General features: G+C 48.6%; 1 protein-coding gene across 1 annotated transcript in view; it reads right to left on the reverse strand.

Annotated features, from left to right (window-relative positions):
- Positions 1–23,709, reverse strand: part of plxna1b (plexin A1b) — a 156,858-nt gene that overhangs the window by 98,595 nt on the left and 34,554 nt on the right. Inside the window, exon 3 of the mRNA XM_083667702.1 lies at positions 15,078–15,260. Coding sequence (XP_083523828.1) covers positions 15,078–15,260 — 183 coding nt within the window. The remainder of the gene's footprint in view (positions 1–15,077; positions 15,261–23,709) is intronic.

Raw genomic sequence — 23,709 nt, forward strand, 5'->3', positions numbered from 1 at the left:
CCGAAAGCTGCCATCTTGGCTGCGGGCGGGGCACATGATGGAGCCTCAGTTGCTTCCCTGCACCGGCCGTATGACTGGGGCTGTAATGAAACTATGGATTTTCAATTCGGTCACTGACACAAAGCTGTCTCCTCCCGCCTGTTTACGAGCGCGGGCGTGCACACACACACACACACATATACACACACTCTATCGTGTGTCATAGATAGTCTATCGCCTGCTATGCCCAAGGAGGAAATAATCCTACATAAAGCCAATATGGAACATATAATTGTTTTGTTCATGAGAGAAATATGGATGGATAGGTAGGTAGATAGATAGATAGGTAGGTAGATGGATAGATAGATAGATAGATAGATAGAGGCATGCTCTTGTTTTCCTCTATCTAGGATGGAGGGTAGTCAGTACACTTGGCCCTCGATCCTATATGCAGGAGAGAGGACATGGTCAGGACATGGTCAGGACATGGTCAGGACATGGTGTCTGGTTAAGAGACAGAAGCGGTACATCTAGTTATGTCCTTGCGTGTGTCTGATGTGTGAAGGCCTCGGGGCTGACAACAGGAGACAGTCTAACACATTAGGAACATGGCTGTAGGGGTGTGTGTAAGCAGCATATACTTGAGTTTGGGCTTATTTGCTCTGTGTGTGTGTGTGTGTGTATGTCCCTGAGGTGAAGGACTATATTCTAAATTGCTTGTCATTGTAATCAGCGCTTTAGAGGGGAGAGAGAGAGAGAGAGAGAGAGAATGAGAGAGGGGGAGAGAGAGAGTCAAGCCTGACTGCAGCTCCTTATACTCAACACCAGCTGTCCCAGAGGGAAACACACACTATACACCCAACAACAAGACACACACACACACACACGACTAAGGACTTACTAAATGAGCAAGGCTGCTGTCGCTGCAGTCTTGCTCATTGACACCCCCCCCCCCACACACACACACACACTTAACCTACAAGCTACTCCTCTACCTCTGCAGTACAACTGTGCTCTCTCCTATAACGGTACGTCAGTCACAAAAACAATGGGAACCAGAAGGGCCTCTGCGATCGCATGCTTTCATACGAGGTGTCAGCACTCGCCATGATTGGTCCCTCCACTCCTCCACCTCCTCTCCTTCATTTTCATCCATCCACCCCTCATCACACCATCCTCATCGCCCCTGTTGCCATGGAAACGCCCGGGTAAGACCACCACGGGTCCAGTTGTCACCTACCGTGGAAAGGCTGGTGTGTGTGTGTCTCTGTGTGTGCGTGTGCGTGTGCGTGTGCGTGTGCGTGTGCGTGTGTGTGTGTGTGTGTGTGTGCGTGCAGAGCAGAGAAGCGCCACCACACACTATACTGTACTGCATAGAGGTTATCAGTAATACAATCCCTTTCCCTTGAAAGTCCCATTCGTTTTCCGTTGGTCAGGTAATATCCCTGATCCGGGGGGGAAAACATCCGGGTGTAATTCCTGGTGAGTGAGACATGATTCCTGGCCTTCCCTTTACAGAGGAAAAGAATGCCTTCCTTCCTTCCTGCCTCCCATTCTTCTGGACTCTGGAGGGCCGGCCAGTGTTGACTAATAGAGCTGTAACTCTGCCTTGGCCATCCAACCAAGGTCAGGAGAGGGACACGCATGCATGTATGTGTGTGTGCGTGTGTGTGCACACGCATGCGTGTGTATGTACTGTGTGTGTGTTTGTGTTTTGATGCACAAAAGACTAGACTTCTCTTCTGACCCATCGCACCAAAAAATGTAATAACAGGATATCTGTAGGAGCCGGGGCCCCAACGGACTAACGGTGTGACCACAGTGATGTGGACCAGAGTGTGGCAGGGGCTGCAGACCAGGCACTGGGATCTGGAATTATCACCTATCATCCCCTCTCTGGTGGACAGCTCCTTCCTTGTTCAATGCATCTTCACTAATACTGTTGATACCCTACAATGTCGAGTATGCTACCTCCGTATTGCAACTGTGGGTGGTGTGTGTGTCTGTGTGTGTGCGCTGGAGAGTGCATGCATATTTGAGTGTGTTTGTGTGTGTGTGTGTGTACATGCATGTGCGTGTATATGTATGTGTGTTTGTGTGTGTGTGTGTGTGTGTGTGTGTGTGTGTGTGTGTAAAAGCATGTGTGTTTACATGGGTGTGTGTGTGTGTATGTGCGTGCATGTGTGTATGTGCATGTGTGAGTGTCTGTGGAGCATACTAGCATCTCTCCAGGGTCTCTGCTTGCTGTGCTTTAATTAGCCTAATCCATCCCAGCACATGGAGGAAGGGGGGTGGGGGGAAAGGAGGAGGGGGGGGGGGGCAGACGGGGGGGAATACTAGTCCTCTCCTCCTGCCTTCTGCTGCTGCTTCTCACCATGTTGCCTCCCCCCGTCGCTGGCCAAATCCCCCCCCGAACCCCCCCGCCCCGAACCTTGCTGGGAGGAAGGAACCTGGCTCCAACATGGCCGCCCGCTCTGTTAAGGTGGGCTTTCGGCCCCCCCCCGGGGGGGAGGCTCTGTCAGGACAGGTACAGGGGGGGCTGAACGTTCCGGTACAATGTGGAGACCAAACACATCACTGATGCTGCTCCACTGGTATTGTTGTGTGCTGGAGGAGTGGAGGAATATGAGCTGCTGGGACAATTAAGATGGAGAAAGTTCAAAGGGGAAACAGTTTGTGTGTGTGTGTGTGTGTGTGTGTGTGCGCTTTGCATGTCTGCCACTGTGCCTATGCATGAGAAGAGAGAGTGTGTGTATGCACGTCTGCGTGTGTGCATATCACGTGTCTCAGTGTAGCATAAATAAATTAGTGTGCACTTCGACGCAAGTGTGTGTGTGTCTGTGTGTGTGTCTGTGTGCGTGTGTATGTGTCTGTGTGTGTGTGTGTGTGTATGTGCGTGTCTCTTAGTATGGTAATGCTCTGATTCAGACCCATGTTTGTAGCAGATTTGCGAGAGGGGGAACCAGTAGTAACAACAGAGGGGGAGCATCCCCAGTAATTGGCTGCTAAGCTAAAGCCTTCCCTCAGAGAGAATGAGACGGAGAGAGAGAGAGAGAGAGAGAGAGAGAGAACAAACAAACATAGGCCTAGGGAATAGACGCAATCAGCCAGCCAGTCAGCTAATGGGGGGGGCGGGGGGGCAGAGAGGGAGAGGAACAGCTAGTGCAGACTCACAGCTTGGAGTAAAGAGGAAGAAGAGCGGGGGGGGGGGGGATGGGAGGGAGGGAGAGAGAGAGGGAGGGAGGTAGAGAAACAGGGCGAGAGAGAGAGGGAAAGGGCGAGTGCAGACTCCCAGCTAGGAGTGAGAGAGACTGGCTCACATGACTAATTGAAAGGCCCTTCAGTAAGAACATTTAGACAAGGACAGGGATAAATATTTCACTATGGAGGGAGAGATGACAAGCTCTCTCTGTGCCCCTCCGTCTGTGTGTGTGTGTGTGTGTGTGTGTGTGTGTGTACACATACAAAGTTCACACAGTTCACGCATCCTATGCTCTCACAGTAGTCAAGGGTTGGCCATATCCCAGATATGATGAGACTGAGACACACACACACACACACACACACACACACACACAACCCACCAATGCAAGGAAAAGAGAGAGGAGCGAGGTCAGTCAGGTGGAAGAGAATGAGAAAAAGAAAGGAAGAGAGAGAGAGAAGCGAAAGATGGGTGAGTGCCTCTCAAAAGCCTGTAGCACGTCGCTTAAGGCCCCCCCTCTTCATCATGATTAAGGGCTCTATTACGTGGCCATGGCAGGCCTCCAAGGTCAGCTGAACTAATAATGGGGCCATGGAGGTCCCTAGCTGCATCTTTAATGCTAGCACCAGCGGGGGCTGCCGCAAGGGCAGTGAACCAGCACCTGGCTAGGCAAGGCAAGGCAGCACCGGGCTACACTTCCATCTTCACTGCGGGTAATGCTAGCTCTTATGCTAACAGGATTAACCCCCCCCCCCCCCCGGGCTGTGGACCAGCAAATGGGGTGGGGGGGCTATGCTAGGCTATGGTAGCCAGAGGTAGGCCTCTGCTAAAACCACCACTGCTAAATGCTAACAAGATTACTCCTGTGGTGCCAGAGTGGCGCTGGGGCCACGGTAGCAAAGCAACCAGGAAGCCTCTAAGGCAGTTGGCAGGGAAGCTAGCCACAGCCAGGCCTGAGGCTAAAACTGACTTCTCCAGGGGATGGTGGTGATGATTAGGAGTAGGAGTGTGTGTGTGTGTGTGTGTGTGTGTGTGTGTGTGTTCTGTGGTAGAGACAGTGTACTCTTTGTCCTGATACGTGTAAGACGTTGTGGCCCTGCAGTGCTCCTCAAGCATATGACTTCCATGTGACAGACATGAACACACACACAAACTCACGCATGCGCTCACGCTCACGCAAAACCTCCTGACTCATTCAACTCCAGCCATTCCCCTTCTGCTAATACCATTTCGTTGCTGTGTGTGTGTGTGTGCTTGGAGTGTCTGCTTGGGGGTGTGTGTGTGCGTGTGAGTGTGTGTGTCTGTGCTGCTAATCATCTTACACTCGCTAAAGAAGAGGAACTAATCAAAAATAATCTATTAAGAATCTATTAACCCGACGATGGCTAATCCGATAAGCTTCGTTCGAGTCAATTCACGTCGGAGCTCCTCATAATGCACTGTCTGTCTGCACAGCAGATTAACAGATGTTGCATTTCATAGATGTAGTTGTGCTAGATTCAATTAGAGTGATAATGTGATCCATCAGGAGGATTAAACAGTGTTTCACTCTTGTCGTAGGCTAGGATGTCTTGTGCTGTCATGCTAGCTTAGCCTGCTCGTTTGTGGATGCCATGTGTGTGTGTGTGTGTGTGTGTGAGAGAGTCCAGTATGCTTGACTGTGTGTGTGTGTGTGTGTGTGTGTGTGTGAGAGTCCGGTATGCTTGACTGTGTGTGTGTGTGTGTGTGTGTGTGTGAGAGTCCGGTATGGTTGACTGTGTGTGTGTGTGTGTGTGTGTGTGTGTGTGTGTGTGTGTGTGCGTGCGCGGGGGGTGAAAGAGACTAGAGAGACTAAAAAGGATAAGATGAGTTCATGTACCAGAAGTGAAATGTACGGTAACTGCAGGTCGCTGGTTGGATCCCCACCCCCCCCAGGAGGGAGCCGGATGTGAGCTGGATGTGAGCTGGTGACTGGAGGGTTGCCGGCATCATATCTCAGGTGCCTACCACTGCCGTTGCGCCCTTGAGCAAGGCACTTAAACCCCCCCCCCCCCCCCCCCCCCCGCAACTACTCCAGCCGCTGAACTATGGCTGACCCTGTGCTCTCTCTCCCTGGGGTGTGTTAGAGCAGGAAATCCCACAGTCCAACAATCTGATTGAATGGCAAATAAAAGCATTTCATTAGATGTACAGTATGTTGTCAACATGCCAATATAAGCTTCAGTCTATTGTAATGCAGTACTGACTGACTTCAGGTCTGTTCTTAGGAGCTTTAGAGGACATGTTATATACTGTACTAACTGACTTCAGGTCTGTTCTTAGGAGCTTTAGAGGAGATGTTATACACTGTACTAACTGACTTCAGGTCAGTAAGCAGCATGCTCTTTAGCTAAGTGTTGGACGACTCATTAGATACATGGGCAGGGTGTAAAAAAGATGGCCAAGTCACTCTCTGTGTGTGTGTGTGTGTGTGTGTGTGTGTGTGAGAGAGAGAGAGAGAGATCCAGCCACGTTGGGCCAAAGGTAATCTACCTCTACTGTGCCACTCTCTGTGTGTGTGTGTCCTACACGTGTACGTCCGTGTGTGTGTGTGTGTGTGTGTGTGTATGATCCTGGCACTTTGACAAGCTGCGGGCGTGCCCGTTACTGCTCTAGTTGGCAGGAGCGTCTGGTATGCCAGGTCACTGTGTCATCTACTGTACAGCACAACTCCCCTAAGTCCAAGTCCAGCCGCTTGTGCCAACACTGTGCCTATACACTACCAACACTACCAACGAGTGCCAGGGTCAAACTGAGTGGACAACGCCAACCCTATGATAAACAACTCATCATAGGACAGCCAGTGTTGTGTCAATGCAATGCCAACCCTATGAAAAACAACCATGAGATGTTGGGTGGACTCAAAGAATCTATTTAGTATTTTTACTGAATCAATATAATTCATGGTCTGGTCTGGTCTGGTCTGGTCTCCCCCCCCCCCCCCTCCCCGTAAAAGAGGTCTTTCATCCTCAATGTGACTTCTTGGATAAATGACAATTTAAAATAACATAATTACTTACCCAAGTAAAGCAGAAGTTATTCTTACGCCGAGATTAATAATGCATGACAAACATTTTAATTTTTCAACAGAAATAGGCTAATAAATAAACCTTTCATAATTCAAATCTTTAAAAAAAAAAAGAATAAAAAAAAAAGAAAGAAAGAAAGAAAATCTTTTTGACCTTGTTGTCGCGGTAATACTAATCACTTCAAGCTGTGATGGCCTAGAAAAAAAAAACGTCTCTGAAACCCTCTTCCTGTTGGCCCGCGCCTACATCCCAGTCTCGCTCTGAGAGTCATCTTAATCCCCCCTTTAAATATGTATTCCTGCAAAACCCATTAATTATTCATCCCATATTCTTTCTCTCACTCTCTCTTTTTATATCCTTTAATTTGCTCCATTAACCCCTCGTTGTACCGGGGGCTTCACATCCTGCAGACTAGGGTGACACTAAACGAGTGTTGTCAGAGAGAGAGAGAGAGAGAGAGAGAGAGAGGGAGGGGGGGGAGAGAGACAGAGAGAGAAATGGAAAGAGAAAGAGAGAGAGAGAGAGAGAGAGAGACCTGGCTGTAGACCCGTGTGGCTCGGTTGGTAGAGCACGGCAACAGCAAAACTCTAAGGTTGTGGGTTCGATTGCCTCTGTGAAGGTATGCCGCGGACAAACAACGGGCGCCCTCACTGTACTGTAAGTCACGTTGGGAATAGAGTATCTGCTAGTGTAAAACAGAGGTATTAGAGCGGGTATGTTAGTGTGAGGGACGCTCTCCCTTTGTCCTAATGACAGGTCTTGAAGACGGCTCTCCATAGGACATTGGCTGCGGATGGTGACACAGTGGTCTAATGAGCCCTCCTCTGTCACTTGTCCCTGACAGTGTGTGTGTGTGTGTGTGTGTGTGTGCGTATCATCAAATAGTCCAACTGCCCAGGATACAACACTATGGACGTGACATGGTGTTAAACCCTGTTAAAAGAACCCTCATTACTGTCTTCAAACTTGTGTGTGTGTGTGTGTAATAGTGTGTGTGGTGTGTAATAGTGTGTGTCTTACCCTGTATCAAAGTTTGTGCGCTCCTTTGGATGGCAGCGTGTGCGTGTGTGTGTTGGGCGTACGGGCATCAGACAGCCTTCTCCTTAGTGAGACTAAATGATTAGAGGAACATTGAGGGGGCTGCATCTCATTTCCACACACACTTATCTGAGGGGCCAAATCTTTGATCAGGAAAGACGGAGAAAAGAGAATAAGAAAACAGGAGAACATGAAGGAAGGAAGAGAAAGAAAGAGAGAGAGAGGGAGAGATAGAAAGAGAGAGAGAAAAAGGTAAAGGCACCCTGCTAAATCAGAGAGCGCGTTGGAGACAAACCAAAAGGGAGAGAGGGAGAGAGAGAGCGATTTAATAAGGCTAACTGCTTCCCTCACTTTAAAAAAGGCTAGTTCACTTAGTGCGAGGCCAGGCTCACAGATGCCTTGGAGGCAGTGTTGCAACATACTGTTTAGTACAGGTAGACACACACACACACACACACAAATAATAAATAATTATGCAGATGACACAAACACACCCATTCACACTCTCTCACACACACACGCACAGATTCTTCCAGTGTGAAAGGCGTGCATGTGAGGCGTAGGATCCCCCCCCTGCCCCCCCCCCCCTTTCCTAGCCTACAGGGAACAGTGTTCTCTGCTTTGTTAAGTTCACACACAACAACACACACCAACAGATGGGGGGAGGGTGGAGCATACTTGGGCAGCATTGATTTGAGCTAATTAAAAGCCACATGCTTCAGCGCGACACACACAGACGCATGCAATGCACATGCGCACGCACCCACACCCAAGCGCGTAGTGCTGGGAAACATACGAGAGCGGGCCATGCTTCACTTCCTGAGTCAGTCAATATCAGCCGGGCGCCTTAACACACACTTACGTGAGATCTACAGGCTCTCCCATTGAGCAAACACACGCACACGCACGCACACGCACACACACACACACACACACAGCCACTTCCATGACTGTCCATGTGGACGTATAACATACACGGTAGATGGTTCTACGGTGCCCAACGGGAATCGAACCCACAACCGTAACGTCTGCCAGGGCCGCGCGTCAGTGTGTTGACGTCCCGCCACCTCCAGCGGAACGCCAGTCACATGTACACAGCCTGAACACACCACACCCACAGTGGCTACAGTCTACAACAGGTTGCGGATATTAATATGGTCTAGTATTCATGTAGCGGGTTTGCATGTTCGGATCATAAAAGTGGTTGTGTGACCACTGGACCGCTAATCCGCTGGACCACAAACAGAGACCGTGTACGCGGTGGATTGACGTCTTCCGTGGGAGAGGTGGAGAACGTTTCTGTGGAAGAGCTTGGTGGTGGCCTCCCTCTACGGTCTTCTTCTCCTCCTCCTCCTCCTCTCCTTGACTCTCCGAATCGCTCTGTGTTTCCCCTCTCCCACCCCCTCCCCCTCCCCCTCCCCCAGAACTGATGACCGATGGGATCGCTCCCGCCCACACAATACCAGCCTCTGTACTGCAGCCAAGCCCAGAAAACTCGTGCCTCTTCTGGCGCTGCCAATGGGAGTGAATACACACACACACACACACAGTCACACTCACATGCACACACACGCACTAAGACCAACATACGCACGCACGCACACACACACACACACACACAAGTAGTCTCAAACATGGTCAAACACACACACAGTATAAATAGACTGAGAAAAACACAACAACACAAACACAGATTGACGTTCTCCTTTTGAACACCAGCAAGTTCCGCACCAGACAGAAGACTGAGCAAAGCAAAGGGGGGGGGGGGGGGGAGGAGGGGTTGGAGGAGGAGAGAAAGAAAAAAAGAAAGAAAGAAAGAAAGAGAGAGAGAGAGAGTGAGTGACCGGGAAGCAGAGTAGTTGAAGTAAATCAGGATGACAGCCACCCCATTTAGTCAGAAGACAACGTGTTGGAATGACCTTCTATACAGATGGACTAGAGAGAGAGAGAGAGGGGGAGAGAGGGAGAGAGAGAGGGAGGGAAGAGATCAAGACAGGGAAACGTAGCTGAGATGTGTTGTTTGGGTGCACGTGATTTGTGTGTGTGTGTGTCCATCCATCCATGCAGGCATACATGAACACATTCCTCCTTCTCTCTCTCCCTCTATCTACCAATCAGTCTGCATATTTCCCCTTCTAACAGACAGTATCCATGGCCCTACCATCTTATCCTCTACAGGTACCTAATTCCCTCCCCTCAATCTATCTATCTATCTACCTACCTACCTACCTATCGATATATCTATCTATCTATCTATCTATCTACCTACCTACCTACCTATCTATATATCTATTTATCTATCGCTCTTAGAAGGGGGGTGGGGTTGGGGTGCCCCATCTGCAGATGACAGAGAGAGAGAGAAAGAGAGAGAAAGAGGGAGGGAGGGAGGAAGTGGGATGGGTAGGGGGGTTTAATCACCAAGCAGGGTCTGTCCATCATCACCATGCCTGAGGCGAAGGGGTGGGGGGCTGCTGTCAGTCTGCCAAATCACACACACAAAACACACGCACGCACATGCATGCTCACTTACTCACACACACACACACAGACTCACTCTTACACACACACACACACACACACACACACACACACACACACTCTGTTGACACGACAGCATTATGTGCTGAAAGAATAACAATGATCAGTCAATTAGCCTCTGACACACTCTCCTCATGGATACACCCCGTCCCCCCGGAATATCAACCAGTGTGGCTGCTGACACGGCCAAGAGGCTGGCACACACCCGAAACACACTCCTACACACACCCCTACAGACATTCCTACATACACCCTACACACACTTCCACACACCCTAAACACACTCTTACACACACCCTAAACACACTCTTGCACACACCCTAAACACACTTCTACACACGCCCAACACCGGGTCTTTGGGAGTAACCCCTTAAATGGGTGAATCTAATGGTAAATCTAAATAAGTTGTGTGACAGTGGACATCCGGGTGTCGTCTCTGGCGAGTGAGGACAGCTCCACGTCTGAGCTGAGGACCACTGATGTCTCAGCGCCCGCCAACCTCCCCAATCCAGCCGGTGAGAATGTGCTTCATCATTATCCTTTCAACACATTCCATTCACACTAGGACAATGACATGTGGAACCAAACCGAACACACCGTCCCTGTAGAACCCGATAGGACCAGCATCCATCCATCCATCCATCCATCCATCCATCCATCCATCCCTCCACCCATTCATCCATCCCTCCTATTTCCAGTAGTTTCAAACAATCAAATCGTGCTCCTTATCGATGGGGAACAGTTCATCCTGCAACATGAGTCCACAACAACAGAATGACCTCATCCCCCAGAGGCAGGAGGACCCATGCTTCTGTTGTTTATGCGTTGGTGGTCCGCCGCTATAGGGTGGGATGTTAAAAACGCATTTGCTGGTTGTTTTGTGAGTTTTTAACCTCGCCTGCACAAAATCACGGAAAAACACTCGGCGAGAACAGAGGAGAGTAAAAACAATAACAATAACAACAACTTCCCGTCCGCTTATTACAGTCATCTTCAATAGCCCTTAGGGGGACTCCGTTGAGACGGAGCGGGCAGTGATACCTGGTGCCTGGCATAGGGCACAATGGGCACAAATTGGGCACAGTGGGCACCGCCTGGCAGAGTGGCCGGAGAGCAGATGGGAGAGTTCTACCCCCTCTGGTGAGAGCAGCTGAAGAATGCTGCCAACGTGGCTACGCTAGCCAGGAGGAGCTTTGCGTGAGCGTGTGTGTGTGTGTGAGTGTGTGAGTGAGTGTGAGTGTGTCAGTGTGTGCGAGAGAGAGAGAGAGTGTGTGAATGTGTGTGAGTGAGAGTGTGAGTGTGTGAGTGTGTGAGTGCGAGAGAGTGTGTGCGTGAGAGAGTGTGTGCACGAGAGAGAGAGAGTGTGTGCGTGAGAGAGTGTATGTGTGTGTGTGAATGTGTGTGTGACTTGGAGCTACGACGCCTGGGTTGATGTTGACTGACAAAAGGGTGCCGGCTGGAGCTCCAGATGTGGGGAGAGGGGACTCCCCAGACACACACACACACACACACACACACACACACTTGGGCTGACATCCAAAATAACATACAGAACGTAATATGAAACCGATACAATCATATCTGCAGTTTCCATCCACCCCAGTGTGTGTGTCCTGGTTAGGGATGTGAAATCATTGACCAGGGTGGTTCCTTCACCCTCCAAAACAACATCAACTAACAGATAATAGAAATAGATAACACACTCCACACACACACTGCATCTCATCCATCTCCCAACGCCCTGCACAAGCTCTTCTGCTGTTCTGGGACTGGGAAAGAGGAGGAGGAGGAGGAGAAGAGAGGAGAGCGGAGAGGGAAGGTGAGAGTGCGGCTCATATTCTGCTGTAAACAGAGAGAAGGGCTTGATATTCCACTAATGAGCAAGGGGAATCCTCCAGAGAAGGGAAGGAGGGCTGGTGTGTGTGGTGGGAGGGGGAGGGGGGGGGGGATTGTGTGTGTGTGTGTGTGTGTGTGGGAGATGAGGGTGCGCGCGTGTGTGTGTGTGTGTGTGTGTGTGTGTGTAGAAGATGAGGGTGTGCGTATGGGGTGAGGGTGTGTGTGTGTGTGTGTGTGTGTAGGAGGTGAGGGTGTGTGCGTGTATGGGGTGAGGGCGTGTGTGTGTGTGTGTGTGTGCGTGTGCGTGTGTGTGCGTATGGGGTGAGGGCGTGTGTGTGCGTGCATGTGTGTGCGCGCGCGTGCGTGCGTATGCATGTGCATGTGTGTGTGTGTGTGTGTGTGTGTGTGCGTATGAGAGAGAGAGAGGAAGCGAAAGAGCGAGGTCAAGGTGACCAGGAAAACGAGATCATAATCATCCCACTCATCCTCCTCCTCCTCCGGTCCTACCAGATAAGAAGTGATTAGTGAGTGGTTCTGAACTAAACGTCTGTTCTACGTGAACCTGATGTTGTCTCTCTCTCCATCCAAAGACTCCAAGGTAGTGGTCAAGCGCAAAGGGAATCTATTAAAGGGGCACTTCAGGCAAAACATTTTTTACATTTTGTCTACGTGTGTGTCACCTTTAAGGATGTTGCCGATGTCCACCACCCCGTGGACGACCTGTCCCCTATAGAACCCACTCAGTGGAGAAGTAGAGACCCCCCCCTCCACCCACCCACCCACCGATAATGTAACATAACATTTTGAAATGTCGGAATGAAATGAACATTTATGGTGAGCGAACATGACACACTTCCCTTCCTTCTCTTTCCCACCTCCACTCCCCCCCCCCCCCCCTCCTCCTCTTCCGCTCTTTTCTCTTCAGCTGTGATTGTGAGACGCTCCAGGGAGTTTGGTCCCCAAAGCCCACTCATCCATCCATCCATCCATCCAACATCTTTCCTCTCTCTCTCTCTCGTCTCGCTCCTTTGCTCCCGAACTCCCAGGGGAGCGCGGCCCTCGATGCTCAAAGGCAAGACCAAGCAGAGGCAGCTAACTGCTTTCCTACCAATAGAATGAGCCTAGCACGGACAAATAGTGCTCTCTCACACACGCACACGCACACACACACCAGGGGGACAAGCCGAAGCCTGTTCTCCATTTCACATAAACAGATCTATTTATAAAAAAATAAAAATAAAATAAAAAAAAAAGTACAAAAAAAAATGCTTGGACCCCTCTCTCTCATCATCTCCTCCTCTATCTGCTCCCTCCTTCACAGGAACACTAGCGTGTCCATCTGGTAGGCTATATGAAGGATAGCATATGGTGCCTATGGAAGAGCAGCCCCTTCAGTCTCCCTACCGCTCCCTTTTAGAAACAGAAGCTCGGACACGACTGTGGTTCTCACAGCAATATCTTGTTTGTGTTTTTTGCCTTGAGGGAATTGGTGAATTTCACCCCCCCCCCCCCCAACTATTCTCCTCATTTCCATACGCATTTCAGGCACATGCATACCTTGACAAGCCTACATTATGCAAGAAAAGAAAAAGAGATACAAATAGACAAATGGGGGAAATAAATAAATAAACAAACAACGACGCTGTAGCCAAAATAACTGAATGGGTGTCACTTTGACAAATGTGCAGTGCTGAATCTTAGTCAACATTGCATTGTGCTGTCACACACACACACAAACACGTTATCATGCGCACACGCACACACACACACACACACACACACACACACACACACAGTGATTACATATTCATAATGGTGAATCAATGACAGGCCTTCAGCAGCGCAGAGGGAAACTGGGTGAATTACAATGAGCTCCAATCTACCCTGAGAGCCTTGCCCTCAATAGACTGGAGCTTAACTTTTCATTACACACACACACACACACACAATCATTGAGTCACCATACACAGACATAGCATACTAATACTGAGAGAAAAGCAATCAACACACACGCATGCAAATCAAATCAAAATTAAAGCAATAAAAAAACACTCAAATAGAGAGAAATCGAGAAGAGACAGATTGAGAGGGAAAGAAACAGCAGCAAGGGACCACATCAATCTCCAACCCCCGAACAGCTACATCTCCCATCCCTCCATCCACCCCTCCGTCCGTTCCATATCCCATCCCTCCTTCCCTCCATCCGTTCCATCTCCCATCCCTCCATCCCATCTCCCATCCCTCCCTCCGTTCCATCTCCCATCCCTCCATCCCATCTCCCATCCATCCCTCCACCCCTCCCTCCATTCCATCTCCCATCCCTCCATCCGTTCCATCTCCCATCCCTCCATCCACCCCTCCATCTGTTCCATCTCCCATCTCTCCACCCCTCTCTCTGTTCCATCTCCCATCCCTCCAATCTCCTATCCCTCCATCCACCCCTCCCTCCACTCCATCTCCCATCCCTCCATCCCTCCCTCCGTTCCATCTCCCATCTTTCCTTCCATCTCCCAGCCATTCTAGTTCCATTTGACACTATAGGGGATTAGGCCAATTCATAAAACTTTATTGCCGTGGTAAATGTACCACCTGTTGTCTGAGCCTCCACTTAAACATTCATTGAGGTTTGATTGATGAATTGCGCCACGTTAACACGACGTGGACAGAGTAAGTGGAATGCTGGGCCCGCAGTAACGTTTTATGTACGACCCTTGATGACTTCACCACAACTCAGAATCCATAACTCTGTCACGTGGGTGAGTTCCATTCAGCGGCTTTAAGACAGGCAAAAAAAAAAAATAAGCACAGGTAACTTTGCCACTGTAACTGAGGACGTTCTAACTCGGTGAGACACACGGGGATTCAAACTCGGGTCCCCTGTGGGCCAAAAGACGGTGTTCGCCTACCGAGATAAAGTCTTGGCATCAGCTCATGGAGCCTGAAGTCTTTAAGTCCTGAACAAGGCTTCTCGTCATGCAAGCTGGATTCACCCAACCACCTCTGCTACATCCGCACATGATTAATATGTAGCCAACATCTCCACGCAGCCAACATCAACATCAACGGATATTCAACAGAAAGACTCAACAAAATACAAGTGCCCTAATACCTAATAACCTTGTAGCCTTCCCTATATGCACTCCCGACAAGTAGTAGTGTGCATAGCCACTGAGATGAGTCTACACTCTCTCAAACTCGAGTCCGATACTCTTGAGTGCTCTCCAACAGCTAAAGTTATCCTCAAAAGGCGTTGGAAAACAGCTGTTGTCAATTTAGCGCCTAAGCTAAAGCAGCAGCAAACACAATTTTTTCCCAAAAAAATTCCCGCCAAATCAGAAGCTATCGGGCAACTTTTAGGCTAATCGGTCAACAATTATGCGAAAACAGAAAAAGAGAGAGAGAGAGAAAAACCCAAAAAGCAATCCCTTCGTTCTTACCTTCTTCATCCTCCCGTTGCGCGTGCCAACGAAGGCCACGGTGTTGCCGTGGTATTTGTAGGCGGCGACCGAGGTCATTCCATCGTCCTTGTCGACGAATAGCGGTATTCCTTCTATGGTGCTGGTCCCGCCCAGGGGCTGGTTAAAGTCCTGGCCGCAGAAGTTATCGTCGATCTGGAGAGGCTGTGAGGAAGAAAGAAATAGGAACGTTTGGGTGAGTGGACGCAGGACTGCAGTATTGTGTGTGTACTGTGCGTGACAGAGTCAAATCAAAATCACCTTTTTTTTAAATTATTTTACAGCACGGTACACAACTTGTACGCAAATACAATGAAATGTACGTGAAGAATACACGATGAATGGTAAATAACTAAATGAACAGTGACCAGAAGTAGTGTCGCAACACTGTACAAAATTAACAACAACAGAGTCGCAGATTGCAGAGAGGAAGAGAGTGAAAAAGAGTGGGCTTGAATGAGTGGGAATAGTATAACTTAGCCTACATCCTGCATAGTATGTGTACTGTGCTTCAGGCATTGAGATAGTAGAGAGAGGAGAGAGAGAGAGAGTAGAGTAGAGAGAGAGAGAATAGAGTAGAGAGAGAGTAGAGTAGAGTAGAGTAGAGTAGAGAAGAGTAGAGTAGAGTAGAGAGAGAGTAGAGTAGAGAGAGAGTAGAGTAGAGTAGAGTAGAGAGTAGAGTAGAGTAGAGTAGAGTAGAGTAGAGAGAGAGTAGAGTAGAGTAGAGAGAGAGTAGAGTAGAGTAGAGTAGAGTAGAGTAGAGTAGAGTAGAGTAGAGTAGAGTAGAGAGTAGAGTAGAGTAGAGTAGAGTAGAGTAGAGTAGAGAGAGAGTAGAGTAGAGTAGAGTAGAGAGAGAGTAGGAGTAGAGTAGAGTAGAGAGAGAGTAGAGTAGAGTAGAGTAGAGAGAGAGAGGAGAGAGAGGGAGGATAGAGAATAGCTTTAGGTGTAGTGTAGTAATGAGGATATGGTTAAGTAGGCCTACGCATGAGAATCCAACAGTATGTAGAGCACCATGTCAGTGGGTGAGTGTAGAGTACCTACTTCTAATGTAGTTTAAAGGGACACTTCACTCATTTTTTACGTCACATTTGTTCTCTCCAGCACCATACTTGTGTCTACATATGCGAAAACAGCGATTTTCTACGTTCTGTAGTCAAAGAGATATGAGAAAAGTGTCTAGGGATTTTACCCCCTAAGATGTCTTTGGGGGTAAAAAAAAAAAATAAAATAAAATGGGAAAAAACCCCACAAAAATGCAGTTTTTTTCAGAATGTTTTTTTTACCCCCAATGGCATCACAGGGGGTAATTTCCTGTTTTGTGTCATTGCTGTACATGCGGGTGGATGTCGAGCTCCTTACCACGCTGGACTGGAAACAAACTCCACCCACCTCCATCGTGTGGCTGATAAAGGATCTTGTGGCTTGTAAAAAGTGGTGCCAATTTTAATTGGACTTTCATCCTTCTGTGTCACAGAGAATTCCCTGTGTCCTCTAGTGTGTATAATTCCCAGTTAGGGGCCTGACTTGGACAATACGTGGCACCAGAAGTGAACAATAGTGACTCATTGGAACATTCCACACAGTCTCTTGGGTTGCCAAGGGGAGATCCGCTGACCGTACGACACATTAAGTATTCAGGCTCAAAGGGTCAAGGGTCGCCAACCTTAAAGCATTCGGAATCAGCCTCCCGTGAGAGGCGTGACACACCCATGACGGGGCAGCTTGTGTGTGTGTGTGTGTGTGTGTGTGTGTGTGTGTGTGTGTGTGTGTGTGTCCTGATAACTAGGATGTCGTTGGTTGGGTGCGGAAGAGGAACGACTGGGACTGAATTTGTGTCAGTTTGTGTTTAACACACACACACACACACAGTGTGTGTAAATGGCGGTGTAATCCACAGTCTTATCACTACATCATCTGATTGATTCACAGAGGAGGAGAGATAACTCTCTTCCTCTCCCATCTATCCCTCGCCCTCTCTCACTTTTTTCTCTCCATCTGCCTAAATTGCTTGCAGCGCGGCGCACGTCAATATTCCTTTATTCTCCTTTTTCTACTTTCTCTCCTTTCCTCACGATCCCTCAGCCTCTGCTACTGTAGCTCAGTGTACGTCAATATTCCTCTCTCTCTCTGTGTGTGTGTGTCTCTCTCTGTGTGTGTCTCTCTCTGTGTGTGTGTGTGTGTGTCTCTCTCTCTCTGTCTCTGTCTCTGTGTCTCTCTCTCTCTGTCTCTCTCTGTGTGTGTGTGTCTCTCTCTGTGTGTGTGTGTGTGTGTGTCTCTGTGTGTGTGTGTGTGTGTGTGTGTCTCTCTGTGTGTGTGTGTGTGTGTGTGTGTGTGTCTCTCTCTCTCTCTCTCTGTGTCTGTGTCTGTCTCTCTCTCTCTCTCTCTCTGAATCCTTCCAAAGGGTCTCTACCTCACAGTGGGAAGAAAGGGAGGGAGAGAAAGGAGGAGAAGAAAAGAGGAAGGGGAGAGCCAGCTGGGTATCATTTCACTTAACAAAGCCCCTCTCCCCCCCGCAGCTAGGGGGACAACGATTGTCTCCCCAAGTGAAAAGAGGAGGGAAAAGCTTGTTTCTACCGGATCCTTCCCTCGTTCACTGTGCTACGGGCATACGGAGAGAGAGAGAGAGAGAGAGTGTGTGACAGAGGAACTGTGTGTGTGTGTGTGTGTGTACAGCCATTACCTGAAACAACTATCTTTTGTATTCACTAATGGCCTTGGGCTATTTCTTTCCTTTGGACAAAGCAGTGGACACACACACACACACACACACACACACACACACACACGCCCTCAGCCCCTACACACACACACACACACACACACACACACGCCCTCAGCCCCTACACACACGACCTCAGCCCCTACACACACACACACGACCTCAGCCCCTACACACACACACACACCAGTATTCACCATAGTCATAGGAGAAAGTGCATGATGTCATAAAGGGCAAAGTCCATCCATCTGGATTTGAGTCAGACACACACAGCAGTCCCACGACATGTCAACCCGAGGGAAGGACCCCATGAAGGGTTCATCCATCTTCAGGGTGGATGTGAAGGGTTAAGATATACGCTACAGAGGAGCCCAGTATTCATGGGGGGTTTCAAAGGTTACGGCTACAGTACACGGTCATCGACATTGGGCTGTCAAGTTAGTTGGGAGTTATTGTATCTAGATGACATTTGACTGGCTCTTGATAGGTTTACTCTGTAAAAGGGATATTTTAGGGTGAGAGATTGGTCTCTCTCTCTCTCCCTCCCTCCCTCCCTCCCTCCCTCTCTCTCTCTCTTTTCATTTGGGGTTGAGGCGTATCGCTGGACTGCCATTCCACCACCTTAGAGGCCTGAAGAGAATTCTTTTTTAAAAAACACTGGACCCAAATTTAGATTCTGAGGTAAAATATCCCTTTAAGAGAGGCAGGACACGGAATGCATCGAATCATACTGGGTACTTAAGGGTTAATGTACAAGAGAGCGGCATTCTACTGGGTTGTAATAGGTAATGGGTACAAGGGTTTTAATAAGTCACTCTCAAGAAGGTTAGGATGTAGGTTGTGTGAAAGGGTTAAGACAGTTATCTATGCTTGGAGATACAGTCTTGTGTTCCAGGGATCTTTAGGGAGATGTACTGTATATGTGTGTGTCATGTGAGTGTGTGTGGGGGGGGGGGGTTAGCAGTCCAAGGTCAGAGATAAAAATGTGTCCTAGATACACACTATATTGGATATACACACAGCCACACAGCCGATATTTCATACGCACATTTGTTGTTTTTGGCGGTCAAAGCAAACTTATTCTGACAGTTATTTTCTCTCTCTCTTTCTCTCTCTCGCGCACGCACACACACACACACACACACACACACACACACACACACACACACACACACACACACACACACACACACACACACACACACACACACACACTTTTGGCTTCCTGTGTTAAACCTCTAGGAAAGGCCCCCAGTTGCAGGAGTGAGAAGTGTATTGCTGGCTGTGTGCCAAGAGGCTGTGGTTTCCTGAAGGTAGTAGATGGATTTGGCACTTTACACCACAAAGTTTGAAATATCGTCATTCATATGGCAGATAAAGTGTAGGTATACACACACTTACGTACACACACACGCATGCACACACACACATCCTAAAATACATACACCACAGAGTGTGACATATGGTCATTCATATGACAGATAACGTGTAGGAACACACACCTTAAAATACATACACCGCAATGTGTGAAATATGGTCATTCATATAACATGTATACACACACAAAAAAAACATCTGACATGCATTCACAGGCACACATTGACAAATTGCATAATATCGCCTCAATTACAAGCACACATATGTTTTGTTATATTTATAGAGCAAAAAAAACATGTATATTACCCACAAAAACAAACACCAGCACAGACATGCATTCACTCCCACAAACTGCACAATAAAACGACCGACACATTACGATATGGAAAACCACACAGAGGTATGGACACACACACACACACACACACACACACACACACACACTGTTTGGAGGCAGTGACTCTCTCTCTCGTGAGTGAGTGAGGGAGTGAGTGAGTGAGTGAGTGAGTGAGTGAGTGAGTGAGTGAGTGAGTGAGTGAGTGAGTGAGTGAGTGAGTGAGTGAGTGTGTTTTAGTGTGTGTGTGTGTGTGTGTGTGGGGGGGGGGGGTAGTAGAGAGCTCAAGGAGAGGGGGAGCCACACTGCTGACTGCATGATTTTGGGACATGCCTGCAATTCATCTGTGTGAGGGCTTGTGTATGTGTGTGTATGTGTGTGTGTGTGTGTGTGTGTGTGTGTGTGTTGCCTGTATAAATTGCCTGTCACCCTGTCCTGTCCTGTCTCCGCCCCCCTCGACCCTGGCTCCTCTCTATTCAGTACCCGTCTCCTCATTAAGGCAGGAACCATTAGAGCGCTGCACGTGGTCATGGATCCATTCATGCAGCTTGTGTTTACAGAGATGGATCATATGTAGTCACACAAAGGCCTGATTCTACCAGGGATCAAGCCCCAACATTACCCAGGTACGGCTCCACACACACACACACACACACACACGGTCTAGGGCTAGTCCAAGGGCTTATATAAACACACACCGCCACATTCCACACATACACCAAAACAGCCTGGCATCTCACAGTACAATCCAACTAGTCACACACATTCCATGTGTGTGTGTGTGTGTACAGAAATACCTGCAAAATCTCACACAATGTCCTATAACTGTTTGTGCATGGAAGTACATTTCCCAGACGTTTGGAGGCGAGGCAGTGTGTGTGTGTGTGTGTGTGGGCAACCAAGTCTGTTTCTCTCCCTCTCCCATAAATTACCCAGAAATCCCAGTAAGGGAGGGGGAGATGTCGCTGGACTCTCTTAAAGAGCAAGGTCCTGCCCTCCAAGTAAACACAGGAAATGGAACTGTGTAGGTGTGTCTGTCTGCCCGTCTGTCTCTCTGGCTGTCTGCCCGTCTGTCTCTCTGGCTGTCTCTCTGGCTGTCTCTCTGGCTGTCTCCCTGGCTGTCTCTCTGGCTGGCTGTCTCTCTGGCTGTCTCTCTGGCTGTCTCTCTGGCTGTCTCTCTGGCTGGCTGTCTGGCTGGCTGTCTGTCTGTCTGTCAGACTAAGGTATGGTCACCAACATGCTAAGACCCACTAACGATTGCCTTATGGGTGAGCTTTAATCATAAAGTAAACAGTGTGTGTGTGTGTGTGTGTGTGTGTGTGTCATGTACTTACGGGGGTGGGGGGAGGGGGGGAGACTCCACTGGCCACTACTGACCTACAGCCCAAAGTCAAGCAGCGTCACGCGTCGCTGCTCTGGACACAACGCAACAGGACACACACACAAGTCCACCACACCCAGAACCATTCAATACATGGTGATGCATCTCTCCAACTCATAGCATATATGGACTACTACTCTGATTCTCACACACACACACACAGCCTGCACGCATACACACACACACGCCTACATACACACGATTTGGAATACCAGTTATTACGATATATTTTCAACTCCCAGGGGGACAATCTCCAACATCAAGAGAGTCATGGCAACAGAGAGCGTTGGAGATGGGGGCGTGTGATTGGTTGTTCCCTCCCTAATCGCGGCGAGCGGCCCTTGATAGTCAGCCAAGCTCAGGGTTTACTTGAAACACACAGCTAGGTACCGCCTACATTGTTCCAGGAGAGTGTGAGAGTGTGTGTGTGTGTGTGTGTGTGTGTGTGTGTGTGTGAGAGATTAGTTTCTCCAAGCCACACACACACCCACCAGTGGACAGACACTCAACAGGCGTTGGCAGCTTCGCAAGTATCAGCTTCCACAATGTGTCAAAACACTTTAATACGTCTCTTGGTGAGACAGTTTCAAAAGTCACACACACACACACACACACACACACACACTAATATGCATGTACACACAGACATACGCACACAAAGCGGAACACACAAACAAATCTACATACATAGGCAGGCATGCAGGCAGCCACACACACATACACACACACACCCTGCAGCAGCTCCCCCAGGGTAGGTGAATATGAAACAGGCCAGTGCACACTAAATCCATTTCACTGCACTCTATGGGAGACAACTAATACAGCTGTAAGCACTGCACCGCTGTGTGTCAGAAACAAGTCCCCCGTCTATGAAACAAACAAACACACACACACACAATCGATGCACACATAATGCAGGAATATCTGATATCTGCATCCTACTTTGGAAAGCCGAGTGATAATGATGTGAGTAGCTATGCAACAAGAACATATATATCAATAAATAATTACACTGACGATTAGTGTCATTAGCATGGTGTTGAGGTTGGAAATCTGTGAGCTAAACACTCTTGTAAAGGTCAGAGAGAGAGAGGGAGGGATAGAGAGAGAGAGAGAGGGAGAGGGAGGGATAGAGAGAGAGAGAAGGGAAGAGAGAGAGAGAGAAGGGAAGAGAGAGAGAGAGAAGGGGAGAGAGAGGGGGGAGAGAGAGAGGGGGGGGGGGGAGAGAGAGAAGGGGAGAGAGAGAGAAGGGGAGAGAGAAAGAGTGTTTTAGCTTCTGGTGCAGTTTTGGCTCCCCCACTGCCCACCCAACTAGCCCACCTCTCAGTGTTATTGATTAGGGATCAGATTGACTTGGTAAAGAGATTACTGCTGTGTTTCAATAGGCAGAAACACACACACACACAGCTCCGCATGGGGCCCGTCTGAACCCTATTGTCCTACAACAATGGGTTGAGAGAAGTGTCTGTCTTGGGAGGATGTTAAAGCATGCGCACGCATGCACGCAAAGCACCTGACACAAACACCCACGCCTTCGCTCATTTAGTCTTTCAATTAATCCTGAATCATCCGATGGTCGTCAACTCCGTCCCAATTAATCACGTCTAATTACCTCTGTGCATTTACCATCACATTGTTCTGATTAAAGAAAGGAAAATATTCCTGTGTTTTACAGTGATTCTAATTCCATTCTAATATGGCTCAAACTCATTAGCGCAAATGTATTTAGCCGGGGCATTAGCTGGCCTTGCTCGAGTTTTGAAATTCCTCTGGAACTAACTTAAGAAAACATATAGTCTGTATTCCCTCTTCATTAACATATTTTATCAATTATATGGGTTTTTTTAATGTTCCAATAGGCCTATTGTGTACTTGTGACAAGCCTATTAGCAAAGTGGGACCAACAGAGAGGCTTTACTCAATTCAATTCTAGAACACTCCATCTTGCCTATGCCACAATTGCCTTGACGTGGAATAGATGAACAAATAAAGTTTCATTGAATCAAATTGAATAACGCTACAACATTAGATGCTGCGAAACTCGAGTTAAGCCGTTTAGAAAGAGATTTAGCCAGGGAGAATAACACAGTAGCGTCAGCCTAAAGACTTGGAGTACGCGGGGCGTATCATAATTTAAATCAGCGTGTTAGCATCTCCTAGCCTTTTGTATCGGGTCCCGGGAGAGGAGGTGGGACGGAAGCTGTTTAACAGATAGAAGTCCTAATCTGAAATCACCATCAGGCTCTACAGGCTAAATAGAGACACATCCACTCTCACTTTCAACTGCCTTGGAGTTGAAGGGAGGTAGAGTCACTCACTCACCCACGGACGGAGTCACTCACACACACAGTCACTCACAGACACAGTCACTCACAGACGCGCGCAGACACTCACACACACGCACGGAGTCACTCACACACGCACGCACGGAGTCACTCACACACGCACGCAGTCACTCACACACACACGCAGTCACTCACACACACACGCGGTCACTCACACTCTCCTGGGAACACACTTAAACACAAGTACCGATACACACTGACACATTCAACCATGCAAAGTCACGTGCAATAAGACAGACACACACACACATCCATACGCTATAATCGACTATACAGACACAAACACATATATACGTGAATACAGCATTTTAAATGAAACCTCCCACCCAAATCCCACCCTCATCACTTCCTGAAGTGAGTGTCACAAGTCTCTCTCTCTCTCTCTGTACTGGGAACCTATGGCAGGAGCGGATGAAACAGCCGCTGGACTTAATTGGCCGACCTCTCAGTCCATCGCA

The sequence above is a fragment of the Argentina silus genome, assembly GCF_951799395.1.
Source record: "Argentina silus genome assembly, chromosome: 4".
Classification (NCBI taxonomy): Eukaryota; Metazoa; Chordata; class Actinopteri; order Argentiniformes; family Argentinidae; genus Argentina; species Argentina silus.